General features: G+C 42.6%; 1 protein-coding gene across 1 annotated transcript in view; it reads right to left on the bottom strand.

The window, feature by feature from the left end:
* odad2 (outer dynein arm docking complex subunit 2) overlaps nucleotides 1-27,563 on the bottom strand; it is a 118,393-nt gene that overhangs the window by 54,272 nt on the left and 36,558 nt on the right. The window contains exons 13-17 of the mRNA XM_057824972.1: nucleotides 21,180-21,326; nucleotides 20,735-20,944; nucleotides 16,473-16,706; nucleotides 16,273-16,383; nucleotides 8,251-8,405 (exon numbers count right to left, since the gene is read on the bottom strand). Coding sequence (XP_057680955.1) covers nucleotides 8,251-8,405; nucleotides 16,273-16,383; nucleotides 16,473-16,706; nucleotides 20,735-20,944; nucleotides 21,180-21,326 — 857 coding nt within the window. The remainder of the gene's footprint in view (nucleotides 1-8,250; nucleotides 8,406-16,272; nucleotides 16,384-16,472; nucleotides 16,707-20,734; nucleotides 20,945-21,179; nucleotides 21,327-27,563) is intronic.

Consider the following 27,563-nt stretch of genomic DNA (forward strand, 5'->3'; position numbering starts at 1 on the left):
ACTCTCAAGTGCAAATAATTATGATATAATTATTATGAACTATAATGTATTTCTGTTTCTTTGTGCATGCTCGATAAAAAAACAAACAAACAAAAAAACTGTCATTTAAGTGAATGTACAGGTCACTTCCTATTCATTTGGGGACATTCACTTCCTGTTCGGTAGCTCAAAATCAACAGGAAGTGATTTGTAAATGCCCCAAAAATCTTCTTCCTCTTCTTCTGTTGATTTCCGGCAGACTCAACGCTTACTGGCACATTGCTGCCTTTCATATTGTGGTCAAATCACGTAATGAAGTTTATATCCAAATCAGCCTGCAGGCAACTAGAAAGTCCGCCAAAACGGCCCACTTTTTTTTTAAAAAGCTCCCGTCTCAGTTCACTGTACATTGGACACTCCATCAGTTGCCCCAAAATCTACAGGAAGTGACCAGAAATCAATATAGTGTACTGTTGTATATTGTATATTGATTTTCTGACCCATGTATTGATAATTGTGGTAATCGTTATCGTGAGCCTTGTACCGCAAATCGTATTGTTTCGTGAGGTACCAACACCCTATTAATGACATCACTTGCTTGAGCAATCCAAGTCCTTCGATAACCAATTAAGAGTCCAAACATTACTGTACTTCGAAACTTGGCGGACATAATTTTCCACTGGCGTGGTCCTTCACTCATTCGTCTGTTAACACATTCACACGTGTCTTTAACACCTCTGTGTACAGACTGACTGGGTCATATATTGACGCATTCATAAATCTGCATCTAATAAAATTCCATTGTTTCAACAGACCATTGGCAGAAGCCTTTTCCCAAACTGCATAAAATCTTGGCCCACATTGCCCGTGCTTTGGCAGGTTCATTAAAAATCATAAGCTTATAGTAGACAATATTGTCTTAAAATAAACACTTTGATGAAACATTAATCAGGCAAAATGGCTAACACATGCTTCCTCTTGTCTTAAGTGTGAGTCCCCCAGAGTAGTACACTGTCCAGACTGTGGAGAACATCAGCAATGTACAAAAAAAAAAAAAAAAAAAAAAAAGTGACGACCAAGGTCTCTTTCCCTTGAGCATACACTTAAAAAAAGATGAGCACAAAACAAAATCTATCTCTGCCTTTTATGTTTGCAGAAACAGACTCTAAAATGACTTAGTTCTAGCCTTGTCCCCATAAATAGCTTTTCCCTTTTGACAGTAATGGCTTGGTCACCTGAGTTCATGTGGCTCTTGTCTGACCTCAATATTTTAAGAAATTCAAATAACCCAGGGAGTTTAAAATATAAAAAAAGAAAGAAAAGGAAAAACCTAAACATATTTGCTTTGCACCATGCTGACTTCCATGTGAAATGGTGACCACATCTGACCCTTCATTCACACCCAACTGTCCGCAAAAGCTACAAAATGAGAGGTCAATTCATATTTGGTCAAATGGCACCATCATTAAGATAACTTTGTGACAGATGTGATATAGTGTGAGGGCAACCAGACACTTTGGTGTTTGTACTCATAAGTGTTACTAAATGAGCTGTATAAAGTGATGCTGGGAACAAACTGATTTATTCTTGTTTTTCCTATCAATAGTAGCTATATACTATTTATATAAGCAAGACCAGATGGCATATGACATTTCCTGGCACAGTGTTCTAAACTGCGGTCAGAGCGTTCATATGTGGAAGGTGCTTTGTTGAATGATTATTTAGAAACAAACAATTAAAATTTAACAGTCATCTTCATTTGAAATCTGCAATTTTATTGAAAGATCTAATCAAAATAGCATGAAAGTTTTTGCGACTTTTTTGCTTCTGTAAAGCAAGCTTTGTTTAACTCGTGGTAGCATGCACTCAGCTACACTGGTGGAAGACTTAAATTAGACTTTAAATGTAGGATATCATTCTGTCACGTATGATATATGAAGTGCAGAAAGATGCATTTAAGACAAACTCAGCCTTTTTTTTTTTCTTTCTACAATCTATAAATTCCTCTCTGCCATTGAACTATTCACTGGGGAAGAAGGAAATATATATTTAGTTATGTCACCTAAAAAAAAATCACATCCTTTTAATGTACAAAATTCTATTTTTTTTTTTTTTTCTTAAGTTTGTCTTTCATTAATAGACTAGTACTGCAACTAGGCATGTGCCGGGATGATATTCTGACGCTATGATAACCTTAAGCAAAAATATCATGGTTTCACGATAGCATGCAATTGCAATTAATGCTCTAAAACAGGGGTGTCCAAACTTTTTGCAAAGGGGGCCAGATTTGGTGTGGTAAAAATGTGGGGGGCCGACCTTGGCTGACGTACGTTACGTAGAACAATATATTTAAGCAAATTTTAGCAAGCCATTCTGTGTGTCACATTTGCTTTATTATTTTTTTTTAATTAATAATTTCAACAATCTCGCAACTAGCCTTTGTGCCGTTCTCTTTTGATTCTCGGGACCTTGCGAAATACTGCAGCTGTGAAATTAAACTAGCTTCAAGTTTCTTCAATTTCTCGCAGCGTATCTTCCCTGTAATCTTGTCGTGCATGTCAGCGTGTCTTGTTTGGTAATATCGCCTCACATTAAACTCTTTAAAAACTGCGACTGTTTCTATGCAAAGGAGGCCGACACAGTTGTTGCGTATTTTAATAGTCCATTTTCCACCTATCCTTGGCGCGTCGGCCGTTGCAGTCAACTTTTTGTTGTTGTTGTTGTTGATTGTTGCCATTTTAGAAAATTGCAAGTCAAGGGTCACATGGGGTAATGTTGCTTGAAGGGCTGCTGCCTTTTAGTGGGTAAATGAGGATCCGCATTTAATGTGTAAGCTACTTCATATGCTGGTAGCAGTACTGCTGACCAATTAAGTCTGTGTGCGGGCCAGACCGGGCCGCACTTTGGACATGTCTGCTCTAAAATGTATTACTTTTAGATATCTGGGTTGAAAAAAAAAAAAAAAACTTCACCATTAAACAGGATTTTTATTTTTCGAAAGATATTATCAAATAAGTTAAAATAAAAAAATAAAAAACATTCTTAATAAAATTAAAATAAATGCGATCCTTTAGGTGAGCCTAAACCCACAGCCACTGCTCAACATTCTCACTACCAGAACAAAAATAAGTATTTTCCATAAAAAGCACATGTGTATGACTCGTATCATGTTTATTTATACACACAATCTCTTTCTCAACACAGACAGTTGCCATAGAGAAAAAAACACGTTTTACCACTGCTAGACACACTTAACTGCTAACTAGCTGGAGTTAACTCTCGTAGCTAGTGGAAAACATTCATGACAGTGTTTACTAACTTTTAAGTTTGTATAAATGCGAAACCATTTTGGAAGTATTGCCTCTTCGGCATCCACCCTCCGCAAACATGTTTTACATTTACGGTTCGCCCTCCTCCTCTAAGCCACGGCTGTCTGTAACTTTTCTGTGGCCGAAGTATTACCATACCAGAAATTTGTTTTCTTCGATGGGGGAAAAAAGTTCAAGAGTTCCATTATCTCCAACCATCACCTAGCACAGCTGATTCACTGACGCTGAGCAACAACCAGTGGGGCAGGGTTGAGCCTTGGAGCTGAAAATGAGGGATTTCTCCATGCATTTTTGGGGACTTATATAGCCAATAACTTAGGGACGGCATGACGGAAAATTTTGCGGTTTTGAAACCTTGAAGTTTTCATACCATGGCATACCTTGAAACCATTAACACATTAACACAACATTAGCACATTTCTAGCAGCAACGATTAATCGATCAACTCAAATACAGGTAATCCCCGAGTTACAACGTACCCGATTTACGTGATTTCGACTTTACGACGCCGGAGTCTCCAGTCGTTTTATCATTTAAAAAATAATAATAATATTGACTTTAGTTTTGTGATGCATGCTTTTATTTTGGCGCAGGAAGCATAGTGCAGGTAGTACTTCCGCACCAGAGTGAGAGCGCATGTTGGCACACCAAAACTAAAAGCCATAATTTCAGGTTTTTATTATGTTGTTGCAGTAAAAAGGCCAGAAGATTACTATCAGAAAGACTTAAGGACACGCCTACTGAAATACCTTAGTTATATTTAATGTTACTAATGATTTAATGTGCATAGTCTATCATGGTCTAGTCAACATTTTGAGTTCCACAACAATTCTGTGTTATTGTGTAATGTACAGTGCCTTGCAAAAGTATTCGGCCCCCTTGAACCTTGCAACCTTTCGCCACATTTCAGGCTTCAAACATAAAGATATAAAATTTAAATTTTTTGTCAAGAATCAACAACAAGTGGGACACAATCGTGAAGTGGAACAAATTTATTGCATAATTTAAACTTTTTTAACAAATAAAAAACTGAAAAGTGGGGCGTGCAATATTATTCGGCCCCCTTGCGTTAATACTTTGTAGTGCCACCTTTTGCTCCAATTACAGCTGCAAGTCGCTTGGGGTATGTTTCTATCAGTATTGCACAAGGAGAGACTGACATTCTTGCCCATTCTTCCTTGCAAAACAGCTCAAGCTCAGTGAGGTTGGATGGAGAGTGTTTGTGAACAGCAGTCTTCAGCTCTTTCCACAGATTCTCGATTGGATTCTGGTCTGGACTTTGACTTGGCCATTCTGACACCTGGATACGTTTATTTTTGAACCATTCCATTGTAGATTTGGCTTTATGTTTTGGATCATTGTCCTGTTGGAAGATAAATCTCCGTCCCAGTCTCAGGTCTTGTGCAGATACCAACAGGTTTTCTTCCAGAATGTTCCTGTATTTGGCTGCATCCATCTTCCCGTCAATTTTAACCATCTTCCCTGTCCCTGCTGAAGAAAAGCAGGCCCAAACCATGATGCTGCCACCACCATGTTTGACAGTGGGGATGGTGTGTTCAGGGTGATGAGCTGTGTTGCTTTTACGCCAAACATATCGTTTTGCATTGTGGCCAAAAAGTTCAATTTTGGTTTCATCTGACCAGAGCACCTTCTTCCACATGTTTAGTGTGTCTCCCAGGTGGCTTGTGGCAAACTTTAAACGAGACTTTTTATGGATATCTTTGAGAAATGGCTTTCTTCTTGCCACTCTTCCATAAAGGCCAGATTTGTGCAGTGTACGACTGATTGTTGTCCTATGGACAGACTCTCCCACCTCAGCATAGATCTCTGCAGTTCATCCAGAGTGATAATGGGCCTCTTGGCTGCATCTCTGATCAGTTTTCTCCTTGTTTGAGAAGAAAGTTTGGAAGGACGGCCGGGTCTTGGTAGATTTGCAGTGGTCTGATGCTCCTTCCATTTCAATATGATGGCTTGCACAGTGCTCCTTGAGATGTTTAAAGCTTGGGAAATCTTTTTGTATCCAAATCCGGCTTTAAACTTCTCCACAACAGTATCTCGGACCTGCCTAGTGTGTTCCTTGGTTTTCATAATGCTCTCTGCACTTTAAACAGAACCCTGAGACTATCACAGAGCAGGTGCATTTATACGGAGACTTGATTACACACAGGTGGATTCTATTTATCATCATCGGTCATTTAGGACAACATTGGATCATTCGGAGATCCTCACTGAACTTCTGGAGTGAGTTTGCTGCACTGAAAGTAAAGGGGCCGAATAATATTGCACGCCCCACTTTTCAGTTTTTTATTTTGTTAAAAAAGTTTAAATTATCCAATAAATGTTGTTCCACTTCACGATTGTGTCCCACTTGTTGTTGATTCTTGACAAAAAAATTAAATTTCATATCTTTATGTTTGAAGCCTGAAATGTGGCGAAAGGTTGCAAGATTCAAGGGGGCCGAATACTTTTGCAAGGCACTGTATATATATTAAGCATGAAGTGTATTTTCGTCCCATTTGGGATGAAATGCATAACTGATGCTACTAAAATCTAACTCTATACTGGCAAGCGAGATGGCCTACAAATTTATAGGGGGCGCCGTGGCCACCCCTGGCCACACCTTTGTGGCGTCACTGGCATGTAAACAAGAACGTATTCGAATTGAAGAAGAGCGCATGTACACACGAAGAAGAATGTATGTGCGCAGAATGCGTACACGAAGAAAAGTGCACGGACACACACACACACACACACACACACACACACACACAAGGAATAGCCATTTGCTCCCACTAAGAAGGGGAAAGAGCTACAAGCCTGCGTGTACATTTGTTGCTTGTGAAGCATCCACAGAGGCAACAGGTGTATATAACATACATCCCTTTTGTACTGTATATTGTGCGTTTTCAACTGCGGTCGAATACTTGTGACAAGTGGATGTGACTGTTTTTGATGAAGTGCGGACGCTAACTGATAGATGCTAATCGTTTGTGTGGATTCTTATTGCTGTATCAGCAGCTAGTTATAAATGCAAATTTAAATTGCTGTTATTGGAGAAGAAACTGATTTAATTTTATCTTTATTTTAGTGTCATTCTGCAAATGTTAATGGCATCAGCGGCTGAATAAAGTCAGCAAACCACACGGACAACTGACATCGTCATTTCGGAGCTTAGTTTGCTGTCCAGCCTAGGTGTAACCCGAGTCTCAATGCCGCCCCGCATTCCGCTCCCACCTCTGACTAGGCTGGGACGCGAACCCACGCGCCGCGACGATTCTAGTTGGCAGGCAAGTTCGGTAACCACTGCGCCAATAAGCCCAAGCCAACGACGCAGCCGTTAGCGTCCTTACATGGAGGAATCGGCGGGGAGGTTTCAACGTGCTACAACGGATACACTGTGTGTGTACCCGTTACACTCTCCCCCCGAAACCTTCGCTGCCGATCCCTGACGAGCCCCCATTTGTAACCCGAGTCTGTTCTGTGCCGCCCCGCGTTCCGCTCCCACCTCTGACTAGGCTGGGACGCGAACCCGCGCGCCGCGACGATTCTAGTCGGCAGGCAAGTTCGGTAACCACTGCGCCAATAAGCTCGAGCCAACGGCACAGCTGTTAGCGTCCTTACATGGAGGAATCGGCGGGGAGGTTTCCACGTGCTACAACGGATACACTGTGTACCCGTTACATAGGACTTAGCTCCTATGTCTTGGCGAGGACAGTACAATGACGTATATTTCATGTTTTTGAATAGTTATTTTGAGATATAGGGGGTATTTTGGGGTACTTAAAGAGTTAATTCTGATTTACGCGGAAATTCGGGTTACGTGGCGTAGGATCGGAACTCGTTCGTACGCCCGGGATACCAGTATGTTTTGAAAGTGTTTGCATTTAGTTTTATTGATTTGGGTGGGTACATTGTCCTGCAGTGGCAACAGTGAATATGACATAACTCATTTAACATGGCTGAATCCAGCTGCTCCCTGTTCAAACCAACCTAAGGTAAGTTTATTTTTTGAGCTAATGTTTCCTTAATGCCTTCATAATTTAGCTTAGAGGTATATTTAGAAGTTTTTTTTTTATGGGAATATGTGTTTGAACAATTTGTTAAGAGCATTGTAAAAACAAAACGTTAGCATTTTATAGCATTTATGCAAGCAGACTTTTGCTATACAAGTTAACCAATTGTTCTTTTGTTGTACTTAGATCCTCATTCATTTATTTATTTTGCAAATACCGTTTGAGGCTACGCTCAGGTATTTTAATTTACTTTTAAATGCATTTATTGCTCTTGTGAAACGACGTGCAATTCTGCAGCGTTTGAATAAACACTCTGGAATTCTGTTTTGTATTCGCAATAAATGCTCTTTTGAAAATGCAATCTTAGCAAGCCTTTGTTTTCCATCGCCTAAAATTTATTCTACAATGCATTAAATGTTCCTCATCCAATTACTCAATTATTCAACTAACAAGTTGATAAATTAATCGGTTACTTAAGTAATCGATAGCTGCAGCCCTATAATAGACATTATTTTTTTTTCTTTATGGGTGACCCATCACAGAAGGGTTGGCAAAAAAGGAACGATGTCATGCTGACCAAAGAACAAGCAATGGAACAACAGTGTGAGCATCAGATCCAAGTCATTAGAATAATTTATTGTGCTCACCATAATTTCACTTTTGTTTCAAAACGGACATATAAAGGTTTGTATCATTTTCACACTAGAGCAAATTATGTTCGTGTCATGGTGCTAAAACTAGAGAATGCTTTAAACGGCAAATTACATCCTTCAGATACAATAGTAAAGAAATAACCATGCTCGTGGAAACAGTGACACATCAAGCCCACTATAAAAGTTAAACGCTATGAGATGATGACAATAACGCATGTGTATATGGATGTGTGTACTGGCGGGAGAAAATAAGAGGACACTCTGTCTTAAGCTTACACATCCAGGTTCTCTGGGCTGAGGCAACATTTCCAGATGGCTCCAGTGGTGGCAGCCATGAGCTTTACATTTTCTATCTTGCCCAGAAGTGAAACCAAGGCCGGCAGACCTTTGCTGTCATGCACTAAGGTGCGGGTTTGCTTGTCTTCTGCGCACTGCAAATAAACGCAAAAGCGTATACATTTGATATCTGACTTGGGAAAAAAGGGGTTAGGGAAAATATAGTAAACATATATTGTACTCAATGTTCCTTCTAAGCCGTGCGCAATCGCACACTGCTTGCACATACTCAGGGTAAGAAAAAAATCTATGCAGCGCACAAAATGAAATTTAACAGAAACGTATTGTAGAGCATCACCAGGACTACTGTCGGCGCCGCAGCGATGTGTCGAGACAGCAACGCGACACTCCCTTTGGTGGTGAGCTAGACTCCTGTCTTGATTTACTGAAGCAACATTCCACTGCCAATTTTTGCAAGCGCAACAGTGTCTATTAATATCTAATTTTAGAACTGATGTAATCTACAGTGGGGAGAACAAGTATTTGATACACTGCCAATGGGTTTTCCCATTGACTGTGTATCAAATACTTGTTCTCCACACTGTAGTTAATTAGACCAAGAAAATTGTTTTTTGCAACCATTTTGCAACGTAACTCAATGAGCAACAGGTGTCTAGCCAATAATACGACACAGTTCACTTCACTTACGCTCTGCAGCCAATCATAGCATTGACAGTGTTGCACATACAGTAGAGGAAGTCGGACATCCGGGCATTTAATGACGTCACCAGCCACAACAAAGCGTTGCCATATTGACAATGGGGCAAAAGACGAGTCACAAGCAGTTGCTCTGTCGTGCATTGTAATACAAACGCGTTTAACTTTCATTTTATTTGCGGTCTTTTTTCCGTCGGAACGACTAAAAGTTGCTGTGTTGCGGTGACAACCCGCAACACAGCAACTTTTAGTCATTCCGACAAGGAAGAGTTCGGAGCCGCATTTGAATTTCTTCATTCTTCCACGTGAGAAGAATAGGAGAAACAAATGGCTGAGAGCAATTAATCGAGGAACAGTAAAAGAAGACGGTTCCGTGGACTACTTTCGCCTGTGGGAACCTAAATCCAAGCACATTTACATTTGCAGCCGACATTTTGTTACTGGTGAGTAAACTTTAATTTATGCCCCAATTAGCTGTTAGGATTCAATAAACTAGGCAGTGGTTATTTTTACCGTAACAGGCAACTCGCAAAGCGTTATTTTTCTTTTGCCATGAACTGCTCTGATTAGTCAATCCGTATATTATTGGCCAGGTGGGAATTGGTTATTTTGCCGTGACGTGCTCACGGCTAAATAACGCTTGGAGGCGAATTACCGGTTACGGCAGAAATAATCACTTCGTATATACTACCAATTTTCTCAGTTCCACACAGTACATTTTCCACGTAAATGATAAAGGTCAACTTACTGGGTGACTTTATGAGGTAGTTGTAGATGTTTTCGAACTCCACTGCAGGCCATTCCTTTGTTTATCTAGCTATCAGCTGCAACTTTGTATCGGCAGCTTTGTAAGCCAATAAACGCTAATTTTAAATTGCATCGCCTCAGCAGTGACTCGTGACCATAGTAAGCCACGTTTAAGACGTTTGAAGGAAAAAAGACGCAAAACACACCTGAAATGTATTAATTTCAGACGTTTGTCTATGGAATGTTTAGATGTGCATTCCCCCTTCACAAAATGGCGACACGTTGCTAACCAAGGTGATGTCATCGTGACATCATGCCGACTTCCTCCATATGTGCCCTGCCCATATGCGCCATGTAGGTTAGCTAGCTAACAACATTGCTGCGCAAATGGTAACCCCTTATCATGGTGAAAGGAAGAGGGAGCGACACTACAATCATCAAGCAAAAGTAAGAAAGAAATGTGGTTCTTTTAAGATGGAATGGCTGTTGGAGTATGTGCAAATAGAAGACCTATTACGTATACGTACGTTTTAGACCTACAGTGGTATGAAAATGTATCTGAACCTTTTGGAATTTCTCACATTTCTGCATAAAATCCCCATCAAATTTGATCTGATCTTTGTCAAAATCACACGGATAAAAATACAGTCTGCTTTAACTAAAACAACCCAAACATCCATCCATCCATCCATCCATCCATTATCTTCCGCTTAGTCCGGGGTCGGGTCGCGGGGGCAGCAGCTTTAGCAGGGAAGCCCAGACTTCCCTCTCCCCAGCCACTTCAGCCAGCTCCTCCGGCGGGATTCCAAGGCGTTCCCAGGCCAGCCGAGCGACATAGTCTCTCCAGCGTGTCCTGGGTCGACCCCAGGGCCTCCCGCCGGTTGGAGATGCCCGGAACACCTCTCCAGCGAGGCGTCCAGGAGGCATTCGAACTAGATGCCCGAGCCACCTCAACTGGCTCCTCTCAACGCGGAGGAGTAGCGGCTCGACACCAAGCCCCTCCCGGATGACCGAGCTTCTCACCCTATCTCTAAGGGAGAGCCCGGACACCCTGCGGAAGAAACTCATTTCGGCCGCTTGTATCCAGGATCTTGTTCTTTCGGTCACGACCCACAGCTCGTGACCATAGGTGAGGGTAGGAACGTAGATCGAACGGTAAATCGAGAGCTTCGCCTTTTGGCTCAGCTCCTTCTTCACCACAACGGACCGGTGCAGAGTCCGCGTCACTGCAGACGCTGCACCGATCCGCCTTTCAATCTCCCGCTCCCTCCTACCCTCACTCGTGAACAAGACCCCAAGATACTGGAACTCCTCCACTTGGGGCAGGATCTCCTCCCCGACCCGGAGAGGGCATGCCACCCTTTTCCGGCTGAGGACCATGGTCTCGGATTTGGAGGTGCTGATCTTCATCCCAACCGCTTCACACTCGGCTGCGAACCGCCCCAATGAGAGTTGGAGGTCACGGTTTGATGAAGCCAACAGCACCACATCATCTGCAAAAAGTAGAGATGAAATGCTGAGGCCACCAAACCGGACACCATCAACGCTTCGGCTGCGCCTAGAAATTCAGTCCCTAAAAATTATGAACAGAATCGGTGATAAAGGGCAGCCTTGGCGGAGTCCAATCCTCACTGGGAACGAATTCGACTTACTGCTGGCAATGCGGACCAGACTCTGACACCGGTCGTACAGCGACCGAACAGCCCTTACCAAGGGGCTCGGTACCCCGTACTCCCGGAGCACCCTCCACAGGACTCCCCTAGGCACACGGTCGAACGCCTTCTCCAAATCCACAAAACACATGTAGACTGGTTGGGCGAACTCCCATGCACCCTCAAGGACCCTGCCGAGGGTGTAGAGCTGGTCCACTGTTCCACGGCCGGGACGAAAACCACACTGCTCCTCCTGAATCCGAGATTCGACTTCCCGACGGACCCTCCTCTCCAGCACCCCTGGATAGACTTTACCGGGGAGGCTGAGGAGTGTGATCCCTCTATAATTGGAACACACCCTCCGGTCCCCCTTTTTGAAAAGAGGGACCACCACCCCGGTCTGCCAATCCAGAGGCACTGTCCCCGATGTCCACGCGATGTTGTAGAGGCGTGTCAGCCATGACAGCCCTACAACATCCAGAGCCTTTAGGAACTCCGGGCGGATCTCATCTACCCCCGGGGCCTTGCCACCGAGGAGCTTACCAACCGCCTCAGTGACTTCGACCCCAGAGATCGAAGGGCCCACCTCAGAGTCCCCAGACCCTGCTTCCTCAAAGGAAGGCGTGTCGGTGGAATTGAGGAGGGCTTCGAAGTATTCTCCCCACCGACTCACGACGTCCTGAGTCGAGGTCAGCAGTACACCAGCTTCACTATACACAGTGTTAATGGTGCACTGCTTTCCTCTCCTCAGACGCCGGATGGTGGACCAGAATTTCCTCGAAGCCGTCCGGAAGTCGTTTTCCATGGCCTCGCCGAACTCCTCCCATGTCCGAGTTTTTGCCTCAGCGACCGCCGAAGCCGCAGTCCGCTTGGCCAGCCGGTACCTGTCGGCTGCCTCCGGAGTCCCACAGGCCAAAAAGGCCTGATAGGCCTCCTTCTTCAGCTTGACGGCATCCCTTACCACTGGTGTCCACCAGCGGGTTCGGGGATTGCCGCCACGACAGGCACCAACCACCTTACGGCCACAGCTCCGATCGGCCGCCTCAACAATGGAGGTGCGGAACATGGCCCACTCGGACTCAATGTCTCCCACCTCCCCTGGGACAAGGGAGAAGTTCTTCCGGAGGTGGGTGTTGAAACTCTTTCTGACAGGGGATTCTGCCAGATGTTCCCAGCAGACCCTCACAATACGTTTGGGCCTGCCAGGTCTGGGCAGCAACTTCCCCCGCCATCGGAGCCAACACACCACCAGGTGGTGATCAGTTGACAGCTCCGCCCCTCTCTTCACCCGAGTGTCCAAAACATGTGGCCGCAAGTCCGATGACACGATTACAAAGTCGATCATTGAACTGCGGCCTAGGGTGTCCTGGTGCCAAGTGCACATATGGACACCCCTATGTTTGAACATGGTGTTCGTTATGGACAAACCGTGACGAGCACAGAAGTCCAATAACAGAACACCACTCGGGTTCTGATCGGGGGGCCGTTCCTCCCAATCATGCCCCTCCAGGTCTCACTGTCATTGCCCACGTGAGCGTTGAAGTCCCCCAGTTGAACGAGGGAGTCCCCAGAGGGGGTGCTCTCCAGCACACCCTCCAAGGACTCCAAAAAGGGTGGGTATTCTGAGCTGCTGTTCGGTGCATAAGCGCAAACAACAGTCAAAACCCGTCCCCCCACCCGAAGGCGGAGGGAGGCTACCCTCTCGTCTACCGTGGTAAACCCCAACGTACAGGAACCAAGCCGGGGGGCAATAAGTATGCCCACACCTGCTCGGCGCCTCTCACCGTGGGCAACTCCAGAGTGGAAGAGAGTCCAACCCCTCTCGAGAGGATTGGTACCAGAACCCAAGCTGTGTGTGGAGGAGAGTCCGACTATATCTAGTCGGAATTTCTCTGCCTCACCCACCAGCTCAGGCTCCTTCCCTGCCAGAGAGGTGACATTCCATGTCCCAAGAGTTAGCTTCTGCAGCTGGGGGTTGGACCGCCAAGGCCCCCGCCTTTGGCTGCCGCCCAACTCTCTGCGCACCCGACCCCTTTGGCCCCTCCCACAGGTGGTGAGCCCATGGGAAGGGGAACCCATGTTGCCTTTTCGGGCTGTGCCCGGCCGGGCCCCATGGGGACAGGCCCGGCCACCAGACGCTTGCCTTCGAGCCCCACCTCCAGGCCTGGCTCCAGAGGGGGGCCCCGGTAACCCGCGTCCGGGCAAGGGAAACTGGAGTTCATGTATTTTTTTTTATCATAAGGAGTCATTTTGAACCACGCTTAGTCTGGCCCCTCACCTAGGACCTGTTTGCCATGGGTGACCCTGCCAGGGGCTTAAAGCCCCAGACAACATAGCTCCTAGGATCATTGGGACACGCAAACCCCTCCACCACGATAAGGTGATGACTCACAGAGGAGCCAAACATTATAGGTTTTAATATTTTAATGAGGATAGCATGCAAATAATGACAGAAGGGGGAAAAAATAAGTAAGTGAACCCTCTGCCTAAGGAGACTTAAAGAGCAATTGAAACCAATTTTTACCAAACATTTTAAGGCAGGTGTGTGCCGAATCACTGATGAGTGGTTTAAAGCTGCCCCGCTAACTATATAACACACATCTGGTAAGAAATGTCTTATGTGCATCATGGCTCGGTCAAAAGAGCTGTCTGAAGACCTGCGATCAAGGATTGTTGATTTGTATAAAGCTGGGAAAGGATACAAAACCATCTCTAAAAGTTTGGATGTTCATCAATCGACAGTAAGAGAAGTTGTCTACAAATGGAGAAAGTTTGGCACTGTTGCTTCTCTCCCTTCCAGTGGCCGTCCACCAAAGATGACACCACAGGTTCAGCGCAGAATAGTCAGAGAGGTAAAAAAAAAGAACCGTAGAGTGTTTGCTTAATACTTGCCGAAATCACTGGCACAGTCCAATATCTCTGTGCACACATCAAATATATTTACGTAAAACTATGGCAAAGAAAGGTGTTCATGGGAGGACTCCACGGAGGAAGCCACGCCACTTGTTGCCTGTTTAATGTTTGCAAAAAGGCACTTGGAGTTTTGGTAAAATATTTTGGGAACTAATGAAAACAAAGTTGAATTGTTTGGGAGTAACACACAACGTCATGTGTGGAGGAAAAACGGAACAGCTCACCAACATCAACACCTCATCCCCACCAAGAAGCATGGTGGAGGGAGCAAGACAATGATCCAAAACACAGAAGTAAATCAACTTCAGAATTGTTTCAGAAGAACAAAACACACAATCTGGAGGGGCCAAGTCAAAGTCCAGACTTGAGCCCCATTGAGATGCAGTGGCATGACCTAAAGCAGTACTTCCCAAATAGTGGGGCGCCCCCCCCAGGGGGGCGCAAAGCAATGCCAGGAGTGGCACATGTGACCTCGGGGAACATGTTTTTTTTTTTGCCGTACTAGAATAAAGTGTACTTGCACATCCACTCAGTAGGTAGCAATGGCACTCTCATTTTCAGAGTGCACGCAGTATTTTTGAAGTAAGCAAGAGCACACAGAAGAGAGATATGAAGAGCTGTGCGCCATTTTCGAAAGCCGTTTTCCGGCCCGACTCACGCAGCGACCCACTGTCTTCTCCGGTTCTCACGTGGAGAAGTGCCATTTTCGGCTTGGGATCATCACGACGACCACCCTTACCTACGGCTCTCCCTCGGCCGCCGAGAATATGCTTTTTTCGGGCCGTTTGCCCTTTGGCTTTGACATTTAATACAGTGGTAGACGAGGAAAGACCAGTGTTTACTTTGTCTAAAAATGATTCTAGCGGACAGCCGGAAGCCAAATCAATTAAGACGCCACTTGAAGACATTAGACCCCAATCTCATTGATAAGCCGCTTGGTTGTTTTTCAGCGAAAACATGCCGAATATTGCCAACAATCGTCCCGCTTTGTCAGTGTTATATCAGTAAACCAGTGAGCACTGTTAGCATGCTCAGTGCAAAATAACCCCACACCATTGCAAACTTGAGGTGATACTGTGAGCACCGAGCAGCGAAAATAAAAACTGTCCTTCTGTCCAAAGACACTCTTTTTTTTTTTCTTCTATTCAGTTTTGGGTTTTTTTGGTCAAATTTTTGGGCATATTGTCCTCATGAGTTAATGTTTCTAATCAATTTGAATTTGTTATTATTTACTGATTTTATTTTTCGGTATCAAATGGTCAAAAATGTACCTTGAGTGTATTTTTACAGTTTGGATGTGCCTTTTTTTTTTTAAAATCCGGCAAATTGATGCGTGTTAAGTCTTTTCTGTTACAAACAAAACAATGTTATTAAAGTTATACTTTATAAACCGATCTCTGTTATTTTCTGTAATAGAAAAAAAGGACACAATGTGAGGTAGAGGCGTACTTATAATAGTAATATTATAGACAAATGATACTATTTACAGTGGCGGCAGAGTTTGGGGGGGCGCGAAACATTTACGTCTTCCTTGGTGGGGTGTAACAGAAAATAATTGAGAAGCACTGACCTAAAGACAGCGATTCATGGCAGACATCTCAGGAATCTTAATGAATTATAGCAGTTTTTAGCAAAGGATGCGCCAAGATTAGTCCTGATCGATGTGCCAGACTGATCTGCAGCTACAAGAAGCGTCTGGTTGAAGTTATTGCTGCCAAAAGGGGCCACAAAATATTAAATGTGTTGGTTCACTTACTTATTTTTCCTACTTCTGTCATTGTTTGCATACTATCCTCATTAAAATATGAAAAGCTATAAATGTTTGGGTGCTTTTAGTTAAAACAGACAGTTTTTTCATCTGTGTGATTTTGACAAAGATCAGATCACATTTGATGGTGACTTCATGCAGGAATGTGGGAAATTCCATAAGATTTATATACTTTTTCATACCACTGTATATGTATACCCTTAACACACCGATGAAATGGTTTACCTTGAAGATGACATTTGCACAATGTATTCGCAGTTCATCATTGTCATTGCTGAGGTTCTGGACCAAATCTTTGATTATGCCCTCATTTTGAATCGCATTCCTGCAGATTTCCTGTAGTAAAAAATAAATAAAAAACGAATGGGCCACAAGAAAATCATTTTGATATCAATAATTGTCAATTCTGAAGATAAATCATTCACCTCGTCAGCACAGTTCTGCAGGATGCCCACCACGGGGATAAGCATGTTCATTTGAGTAGACTTGAGGAGACGTCCAAGTAGAGGGATCGCTCCAGCCTTATGGATTGTTTCTTTGTTTTTGGGACTCTTGCTGCAGCTCCAGAGTGCTAAAACACCGAAGCGGGCTACCTCGACGTCCTTCTCATGCTTTGCATCCACATTTGATAAGTCAGGGGCACAGTCCAGCAGCTTCGTCTGATCATAGAACAAAATATAACAAAGGCATATGCTTCGAGCAAACATGTAAGTCGAGCTTTAATGAGTTATACTTTTTTGTGAAAAGCGGAAAACGCCACGGATACTGTAGTGTAGATACTGTTGGATCTGAAAGCCAGTTCCTCACCATCATTCACTCTCAATCTCTAATTCCTCATGAGGCAGAGCAGGCAAAGCTATCACTGTCCTGTTCAAAGGTGGTCTTGTACCATCGCATGAAATTAATCTACCTGTTTGTGTGACCTGCACATTAGAACATCTGATTTTGGGTCAGAGGAAAATATACAACGGTGAAGAGCCTTTAATCACAGGGTGCTTTGTCAACAAACATAAATGCAAGTCGTAGGATGTGTGTGTGTATGGTTGGTCTGATTGGTTTTAGCACCCAATCTGGTGTTTGTAAAAGACTGGATACAGAAAGGCTGGATGAACCACTATCATTTGATTATAAATGCAATGAAAGGGCAAAAATGTGTTCCTCATTTATTATGGATTGTTTTCTTTTTTTTTTTGCAGTTAAACTTAGAAATAAAATTACTGACTCCATGATGATCACAAGCTTTTTTTGATCATATCGCATCAAATGGTAGCAGGACTTCTTCCAAGTTTTTTCAGTTGCTCTGGTTTTTTTTCAAAACCTAACAAATAACTATGTTTCAGTCAGTTTCAGATTCCAAGATGTCGACAAAAGTTGTGTTTTAAGCAGTGGTGAACGAAGTACTCACTTTATTTACTTAAAGTGCGTATGACACCAAAAAGCATGTTTATTTCATATTTCACGCGGTGTTTTATGCTCCTGAATGAACTGGACCGCTTGTATGTGTGTGGAAGTGATCGTTTTATATATTCAATTTTTGACTCCTGCGCCATGAAAATGAGTTACTTCCGGCTCCAGTATCGGTTTGCGAATGCGAATGTGACGTCACCCGGGTCAGCGTTTCACAATACAGCATTGCTTTATAGCATGCAGATAGACTACGGATTCAGATGATTTTGCGGATTAATTTGTTTATTTTTTGCATCACGGCATACGGCAGCAGGCTTTGTAGCAGCACCAGGGAGAGGTGTGTGAGCCTGTCTGAGTCTCAAAAGGTTCCCATTCACCACGGATATTGGCCAAAACAAGCCCTACTACTGTGGAACCATTGGACTTATGAGGAAGTGAGTAAACATCTTGTTTTGTATTATGTCAAATACTGGGTTCATGGCACACGTCTTAATACGGAGGTGGCTTGCATTTTGTGACTGATTGTCCACCGAAAATGCCACTCGGCCGACGACCGGCGGCTTATCGCACATCCCCCCGCCAGGAGAGTGCTATACTCGGCTTAATGCCCTCTTCGTGAGCCCAGTGTTCTGTCAAATTTTCCACCCGATCAGAAATGTGCAACTTTGTGTTAAGAATGGCCGCGAATACAGCGATAACAAAGTAAACACTACAAACTTCGTTCAAATATAGGACTATTTACTTACGTTTGATCATGGACGGACATATAAAATAGATCCCCTCAGACCCATCCTGCCATGTTAGTTCCACAACAACCTCACGACGCTCTCTTAGTGTTTGTCTTCGCCGTGTAGTTAAGCATGAATTTACGCCATATTCATATTGACCATGTGGCAGCTACGCGCTCCTCCGACATCGGCCAGTTTGTCCGGGGGTAATTCTCCAGCTGCTTCCCCGGCAAACATGCTCTCCTGCCTGCAGCAGGAGACGAGCTGTAACTTGCTCGCCGCCGGACAGGTTGCCGATCATCGAAGACAGTCTACTACCCTGCCACTGTGTGACATGATCCTGAGTAGTTTTGAGTGATTTTTCACTTCAGAAGCCGTGAATAACTTTGAAACATCACTCGGTTTGTGTTAGCATGTCAGCTAGCTGTCATATCTCCTGGTTTGTTTACGCTCTCCTCGGGCCCCTGCTGTTCATCATCTACCTCCTTCCCATTGGCAATATTTTCCATAAATTCAAGATCAACTTTCACTGTTACGCTGATGACACCCAGCTCTAGCTTACTTCCGAACCCTCTTCCGCTCTTTCGCCCACCTTCCTGACTGACTGTACCACCGAAATAAAAAACTGTCTCACCCAAAATTTCCTCAAACTCAACAGCAGTAAAACCGAGGTGCTCCTTATCCGCTCCAAATCCACCATGTCCAAATACCATATTCATCCCCTCACCATCGAAAACTCCACTGTTTAACCCTACCCCCAGGTTAAGAGCCTGGGTGTCATCGTGGACAATACACTCTCTTTTGATCATTTGTGATAATTTTTGGGCCAAAAAAGGAAAGGTCAAAGTTAAGCAGCCAACTTAGCACAAAGTCACTTACAGCTACAAATCAAGTCAGAAACCTTGGCGTAAATATTGACTAAGACCTAAAATTTGATAGCCATCTAAAGTCCGTCTCTAAATCTGCTTACTACCATCTAAAAAATATAGCCAGAATTAAGGGGCTTCTGACTCAACAAGATATGGAAAAACTTATGCATAAATTCATTTCCAGCAGAATGGACAATTGCAATGGTATAATAAAAAAATGAGTCAGGAAGCTGCAGCTAGTACAGAATGCTGCTGCCAAAGTCCTTACAAATACACAATACACCGGTTTTGAAATCGTTACACCGGTGAGTCAAAAGATAGACTATAAAATACTACTGCTCGTCTACAAAACACTTAATGGCCTTGGACCAAAATACATGCTTGATTTGTTCGATTCCCATGTAACATCTAGACCCTTAAGGTCGTCTGGAACTGGTCTCCTGTCTGTTCCAAGAACAAGAACCAAGCAGGGTGAGGCAGCATTTAGTTATTATGCTCCTCACCTCTGGAACAAGTTACCTGAAGGTCTGAAGTATGCTCAAACTGTTAGCTCCTTTAAATCAGGGCTAAAAACGCTTTTGTTTAACACTGCATATCAGTAACTGTCTATATATTTCATTCTATTTGCTCTCTATTCTTATCTCCATTGCTGATTTCAATTATTAGCAGTAGTAGTAGTAGTAGTTTTATTTTATTTATTTATTTTTTTAAATTCTATTCATGATTAAATGCAATTTTTATGTATAATGTTATTTCCTATTTCGATTGTCTTTTTAACGTTCTATTGATTTTAATGTGATTTTTATGATCTTCATTTGATGTAAAGCACTTTGAATTGCCTTGTGTTGAATTGTGCTATATAAATAAATTTGGCTTGCCTTGCCTTTCATTTACACATCAATAATATTACCTGGATTGCCCACTACCACCTAAGCACCATCAACCGCCTCCGCCCCTCCCTCACCCCACATTCTGCTGCCATCCTGGTTCATAGTCTTCCCGCCTGGATTACTGCAACTCCCTCCTCTTTGGCCTCCCTCAAAAGACCCTCCATAAACTGCAACTGGTCCAGAATTCAGCCGCTCGCATTATAACCTGTACCCCATTCATCAACCATATCACTCCGGTTCTCCGCCAGCTCCATTGGCTCCCGTTCCACTTCCGCATCCAGTTCTCCTCCTCACATTCAAGGCCATCCACAACCTTGCCGCTCCCTACCTGTCCGACCTCCTTCATATTACAACTCCCTCCGGTGCCCTTAGGTCCTCCACCTCCATACACTTGTCTGTCCACTCCACTCGCCTCAGCACCATGGGGAGCAGAGCATTCAGCCGCTCTGCTCCCCCGACCTCAGAAACACAGACTCACTCCCCCTTTTTCAACCGAAACTCAAAACTCACCTGTTCAGACTCGCATATCCATAATAATCCCTGATTTATTTGTTTTACTGTTCTACTAATTACTTTCATAGATTAGTATTTTATTGTTTTGAATGTTCAATACTTAATTATTTTTACTGTTTTCAGTCTAATTTGTCTAGTTGTTTTGTAAATGATTGTACAGTGACCTTGAGTGCCAGAAAGGCCCCTTCAAATAAAATGTGTTATTATTATTATTATTATTATACATGTGGCAAATACAATCACGTACAATGACAAGAAGTGTTGTAAGACCAATACTTACGAGTTTACTGATACCGTTGTACTTTCTAACAGTTCTCCTTGCCCTGCGGAAGCTTGTCACATTAGCAATTGTTTCAGCAGCTAAGGCCTTCACGTCTTTGTTTCGTGAGTCCAGGACATTAACGATGCTTCGCAATCCTCCGTTGTCAACGATGGCCCGGCGAGTTTGGGCATTGTGGCTGATCTCTTTAAGGATTCGAAGAGATCCAAGCTAATCAAACCAAAAAAAAAAAAAAAAAAAAGTTTCATGGTGGGAAAAAAGGCATTTTAAGAAGTACTGACATTTGTACAGGACAAACAGCTGGATAATTGTTAGGCAAAGACTTTAAAACTACGCACTGTACCAAGCACTTTGGTGTCTATATATATAATTCAAATTAGCACACAAGGTTATCCCTGATCTTGTCTACCGGCGATCCAAGTCGAGTCTTGACAAAATGACTCACTTGGAGATTGACTTCATCCAAATGTAGAATGTTAGTGAGGACCTTTAGGCCACCTGAGTCCTGGATGGCATTATGATACGTCTCATTTTTCAGGTCATAGTCCATCAAGGCATACAGTGTCAGCAAAGTGGCTGTCTGGTCACCGGCCTGGAAAATAAAATTCCAGTCAGTAAGATGACTGAAGAGTCGCAATCTGTGTCCCAATTAAGCAGCACTCTCTGTAGGTTTTTGAGGTGCGTAGCACCTGCAAAAGCCATGTCAACGGTTTCAATGTTCTAACCTTAAGTCACATTTCCACCTATGCATAACAATGCTATGTGGCTATATGTTAGGACTACTCAAATATTCTAACAGAAATGGTATTTATCATAAAATGGATATAAATTACATTTCTGCCTCTCAATTTAAATATGTCCGGTGCAAATATTATGTTATGAACTGAAATACAGTCTCTCAAGGCTGTACTTCCTGAATTTGGGCACAGTCGAACTCAAGAATAAAAGGAAAACATTACAAACGATATACTCGAAAAAATTAGTTGATAGTATGTTTGTATTCAGAGAAATCCTCACATCCTCACCTTACCTCGCTGTATCCCCCCATAACAACCCCAGTTAAAATGTTTTAAAACCACAGCCTAATCACTGTTTAGCTTTGTGGTAGAAGTTGATGGAAATAAATTATTTGCAAACACCGGGCCATGCTCCGACCCCTGTTGCCAAGACCAGAAGCCATTAGGTACTGCTCCAAGGAAAAAAGAACACTAGTAGCATTCAAACCCCTAAAATAATGTGGATCTGGCATTTCAAATGATAAATGTTTGACAGTTGCTAAACACTATCATTTATTTTTAACTCGTACACATGCAAACTGCAGCATTGTAACTGAAGCATAAAAAAAAGTGAACTAAAGGGTGGACGAGAGATCTTTTTGTCAAATGAATAGCAAGTTGAATTAAAAGCAATTATCAATTAAAAAGGTGGCCAAGGAGTGCCCCAAAAAAACAAAACAGCAAATTAAAAAACAAAACGACAAATCACATAACAGTGGCAAATCCAAAAACAAAATTACATTAAGGAACTGGAAAAGGTACGTACCAGTCAAAAAGTATACTCAACACCGATTGGACGAATCTACCGGAATAGGTAGGTACTGATGAATTAGGAAGTTATTCTGCTTCTGGCGTGATATTTGAAAATGAGCATTACCAAACACGCGAACATGGCTGCCGCCAGAGCTGGGTAGAGTGACCAAAAATTTTACTCAAGTAACAGTAGCGTTACTTCAAAATAATATTACTCAAGTTAAAGTAAAAAGCAGTCATTCAAAAAATGTACTCAAGTACAGGGAAAAAAGCATTTGGTGAAAACAATACTCAAGTCATGAGTAACATTGTGAGTAACTATCTATGGTGTCATATTTTTTTTTAAACAATAGTATTTTTTTAGCACAATGTTATCTACAGTGTATGAACTGTTATTATTATACTGTACTATAAAATATTACATAACCATATTAAGCCAAAGAAAAAACAAAACAAAACACTGAATTCCAGGGGAAAAATCTACAGAAATAAGGCATTATTCATCCAAAGAGCATGATTGCCCTCTAGTGAAGAAAAAGGATTAGATCTCCAGTTTTCTGTGGTCAATCGGTCCCAAATAAAAACTGTGAGAGAGTTTAAAGTCTGCACTTTCGAGTCATGTTGAAGGCGGCGTTCTATGTCAAATACTGTAATTTTCAGACTATAAGCTGCTTTTTTCCCTCATTTTGAGTCCTGCGACCTATAGTCCAGTGCGGCTTATTTGTTGATTTATTTGGGTTAAAAGGTAGCACTTTATTTAACAACGACGTCATAAGACTGTCATAATTATGACACTATTATGGGCATTACAGAATGCTTATGACAGATGTCATTCAGCCTCACCCAGCAAATTATGTCTAACTCCCTTTATGTCCAGCTCAGATCCTTTACATCCATTCAAAAGTGAGATAATTTGCCAGATGACACTATAAGACATCTGTTATAAGCATTCTGTAATGCTCATGACAATGTCATGTCATAATTATGATTGTCTTATGACAGTCTTATGGCACCAGTGAAATATAGTGTTACGAAATACCATAACTAGCAATTAATGAAACACCTGGAACAGTAACTGAAGAAATAATTAGCACAGGACATGAATTTTGATTATTTACATCTGTAGTGCTGCAATGCATGCTAGGAAGCATGTTGGACGACAACAGTGTGGACAGAAGCTTGATGATGGTTCATTTGGTGTTATGACAGTCATATGATGCCGCTGTCAAATAAAGTGTTTGCTGTTAATATCTTTTGGTGTAAATATCCCATAATACAGTGAGTACAGCTGCAGCTTATAGTCCAGTGCGACTTATCTATGAACAAATGCCGTTTTCGTGTCAAATTTGTTGGATGACGGCTTATAGTCCAAAAATTACGGTAATTTTTTAGGGTGGGTTTGTCCAAAAATTTGGGTAATTTTTTACAATGCTTTAAAGATGCCACGTGATTGAATAGGCCGGCATGATCATCATAGAACGGCAAGCTTGAGTCTGATTGAAATAATGGAGTAATGTGAATAATATTACTACGTCTCATTGGTGAAACTGGTTGAGACGCTGTTGGCATATCTGGCAAAAAAAAAAAAAAAAAGTACAATCTAGTGTGTTGAATAAAGAGGAAAAATGTACTGACTTGTGTGGTCCAAAGTAACGGAGAAAGTGTAGCATTTCTTCTTCACAAATCTACTGAAGTAAAAGTAAAAAGAAGACACTATCTTCCACTATGTGAGGTGAGGTGTACCATTTTGACTGAGCTGCAAGAACCAGGGCTAATTGTTTTGCTATCGGAGCATGTGGCAGGTTCTACGACAAGCTGTTGAACATTTTCATTTCTTAAATGTTATTTTGTTCTTTATTTTTTGATATTGAGTTATGTGATTGTCTTGATGTATGCAGGCTCCTGACTATAAGCTTTTAGTAGCTTCTTAAGGACACTGACTCACAAATAATCTTGGCTCAGCACTGAGATATGATGTACACTTTGTAAATATGAATGTGTGTGTGAATAAATTGAAATTGAAATTGAAATTGAAAAAAAAAAAATTGTGTTTTTTTCATTTGCCGTTATCTGATTTGTCGTGTTTTTTGATTCACCCTTGTGTTTTGAACTATGCCGTTTTTTTATTTGCTGTTGTGTTTTTGATTTGCCATTGTGTCTTTGAATTTGCCGTTTTGTTTTCTTTGATTTGCTGTTGTGTTTTTGAATTTGCCGTTGTGCTTTGCACTTGCAGGGCCACCGTATAAAACAAAACAAGAAAGGAAAAATGTGTTGTCCTATCATGTTTTTTTAGTTATAGACAAGTTTCCTGAGCGAAACATGGGTGACGCCATCTTTGACAATTTCTGCTCTGAACTTCCGGTTTCAACAGAACAACATGTCATGCGGTTGAAAAAAAGCATTGTGTTGACAATGTTAAAACTGAAAATGAAATCAGAGGAACCCACTGAATCTCCAAAAATGGATTCAGCACAACGTAGATGAGACTCCGAGACTTTCTGTGCTGTGCATAAACTCCTGGAAGCGCCTATACCGTATTTTCACGACCATACGGTGCACCGTATTAAAGGGCGCATACTAATTCTTGTGTGCTATTTTTGTATTTAACACACACATAGGGCGCACCGGATAATTGGGCGCGTGGGCGTACATGCATGCACTCACGCTAAAACATACAGTAGCATTCACGCTAGCTTGCACGCTAGTATACACACGAACGTATTAAAAAAAAGGCAGTTGACGCAAAACTGAGTTTGATTGTACTTTATTAAAGAGTTTTAATAAGTACTCACATTTTTTGTCAATCCACAAAGCCATCCAAATCCTCATCTTCTGTATCTGACATGAATAGCTGGGCTAGGTCTCCATCAAACACGCCAGGTTTCCCCTCTTCGTTGTCCGAGTCAGTCTTGTTGCCATGAGGCTCCTCCTCGGAAATAATGCCGGCTTTGGCGAAAGCTCGAACAACAGTGCAAGCTGACACATTAGCCCAAGCATCCACAATCCATTCGCAAATGTTATCGGAACTCGCCCGGTGTTGCCTTCCAGTCTTTGTAAAACTGTGTTCGCCATTCGTCATCCATTACTCCCACGCCGCACGCAACTTGACTTGGACGGTGAAACACGGAAAAAAACACCGGTCGCTTCACGTAAACCTCCCTCAGTCACTCTCTCATTTTCTCTTCGTCCATCCAGCCCTTTTGATTGGCTTTCACGACGACTCCGGCAGGAAACTTTTCTTTCGGCAACGTCTTCCTTTTGAAAAGCAGTTTCTGTCCATTAGCATGGCCGCTAAGCACAACAGTAAAAGATGACGTCTCGTGCCCCGTTGTGCGTATCGCTACCGTGCTGGCTCCTTTCTTCTCCACGCTGTCGCTAACCGGGACGTCGAAAGTGAGTGGCACCTCATCCATGTTCGTGATATGCTTCAGCTGGATGCGTTTGTCAGCAATCTTTTTGCTGCAGTAAGAGCGGAAGATAGTCAGCTTTTCCTTGTAATCAGCTGGAAGCTGCTGCGCCAATGTAGTTCTTGTCCGGATGGAAAGATAACGCCGTTTCATGAATCGAAAGCACCACGACGGACCTCCTCGAAAATGTTCAATTTTCATCTCATGCGCCAGCGTGTGTGCCTTCAATTGCATGGTGACTGTCGAGACGCTTCTCCCGGCTGTTCTTTGGTTGTGAATCCACCCCTCGAGTTCGTCTTCCAGGTGAGGCCACTTCGCTTTATTTCCGCGGAAACTCAGCTTTGTTTTCTTGACTTGGCTTAGCTCGTTTTCCAGCTTTTTCCACTTGCAAACCATTGACTCCTTGATGCTGAATTGTCTCGCCGCGGCTCGATTTCCATGTTGCTTCGCTTAGCTGATAGCTTGGAGCTTGAACTGGTCTTCGTAAGCGTGTCTTTTCGTCGGAGTTGCCATTTTCGGGGGTCTTGATTCAAACAGAACTTGATTTGCCCAACGCATGTAACTCAATTTTACACTGCACCTAATGGCGGCCCGCCCCCTATGACGAGCACCATTCACACCTCTAATGGTTCTCATGCTGCTTTCACTCCCGTCCGCCTTCGGTACACACATTGGGCGCACCGCATTATTAGGCGCCCCGCCCATTTTGGAGAAAAAATTTTGACTTTTAGGTGCGCCTTATGGTCGTGAAAATACGGTATATGGTTGGAAGTTGAATGTTTTGCTCAGCAACCAGCTAGTAGCTACAATGCACCAGAGTGGATCTACCTCGCCATACGCCTTAAATTGACACCAGCAGCAGACAATAAGCTAAGTATGTGCTTTAAACCTAAGGATCCACCTAAAAGATTGTACTAGTACATTTGTTCTTATCACTTTGTTGATCATTCGTGGACAAAATTATAATAACCTGTGCAGCTTGTGTTAACGTGAGGTGTAGATTAAAAAGTCGGCCGCTTGAGTGACCAAAATGAAGCGAAATTACATATGATATTACAGTTGCCGTATGCAGATGGGCTGACACGGATTTTGTTGTTACAGGGAAACACTGCAAGGTATTTTTCCTCTGGTTATATTGTAGTAATAGTATTGTGAGCATATCACACATTTAAATACAAACACAAATAATGTCATTCTTTTTTATTGCAGATACTGATCGCAATAAAACTTTTGGACAACATGATTCCATTTTTTTTATTTAAAACGATTGGTGCTTGTGCAAACCAGGTCAATAAATCACAATTTATAAAATTATTAGAAAAATATAATGAGGGTGGAGCATAAGTCGATCCTTCCATCATCAAAGTAGAATGCACGTAGTCTCGATATACAGTGGGGCAAATAAGTATTTAGTCAACCACTAATAGTGCAAGTTCTCCCACTTGAAAATATTAGAGAGGCCTGTAATTGTCAACATGGGTAAACCTCAACCATGAGACAAAGAATGTGGAAAAAAAAAACAGAAAATCACACTATTTGTTTTTTAAAGAATTTATCTGCAAATCATGGTGGAAAATAAGTATTTGGTATGCACCAAAAGTTCATCTCAATACTTTGTTATGTACCCTTTGTTGGCAATAACGGAGGCCATACGTGTTTTTTTTTCCACATTCTGTCTCTCATGGTTGAGGTTTACCCATGTTGACAATTACAGGCCTCTCTAATATTTTCAAGTGGGAGAACTTGCACAATTAGTGGTTGACTAAATACTTATTTGCCCCACTGTATGTCCATCAATGTACACTAAGTGTTGTTGTGAGGCGCATCAAGTTGTCTTCCCTTGCCTTACAGCATTTTCCCACTGTAAACAAACGAATAAAATCGTGTACCACT

This window comes from Corythoichthys intestinalis, chromosome 20 (genome assembly GCF_030265065.1).
Source record: "Corythoichthys intestinalis isolate RoL2023-P3 chromosome 20, ASM3026506v1, whole genome shotgun sequence".
Taxonomy (NCBI): Eukaryota; Metazoa; Chordata; class Actinopteri; order Syngnathiformes; family Syngnathidae; genus Corythoichthys; species Corythoichthys intestinalis.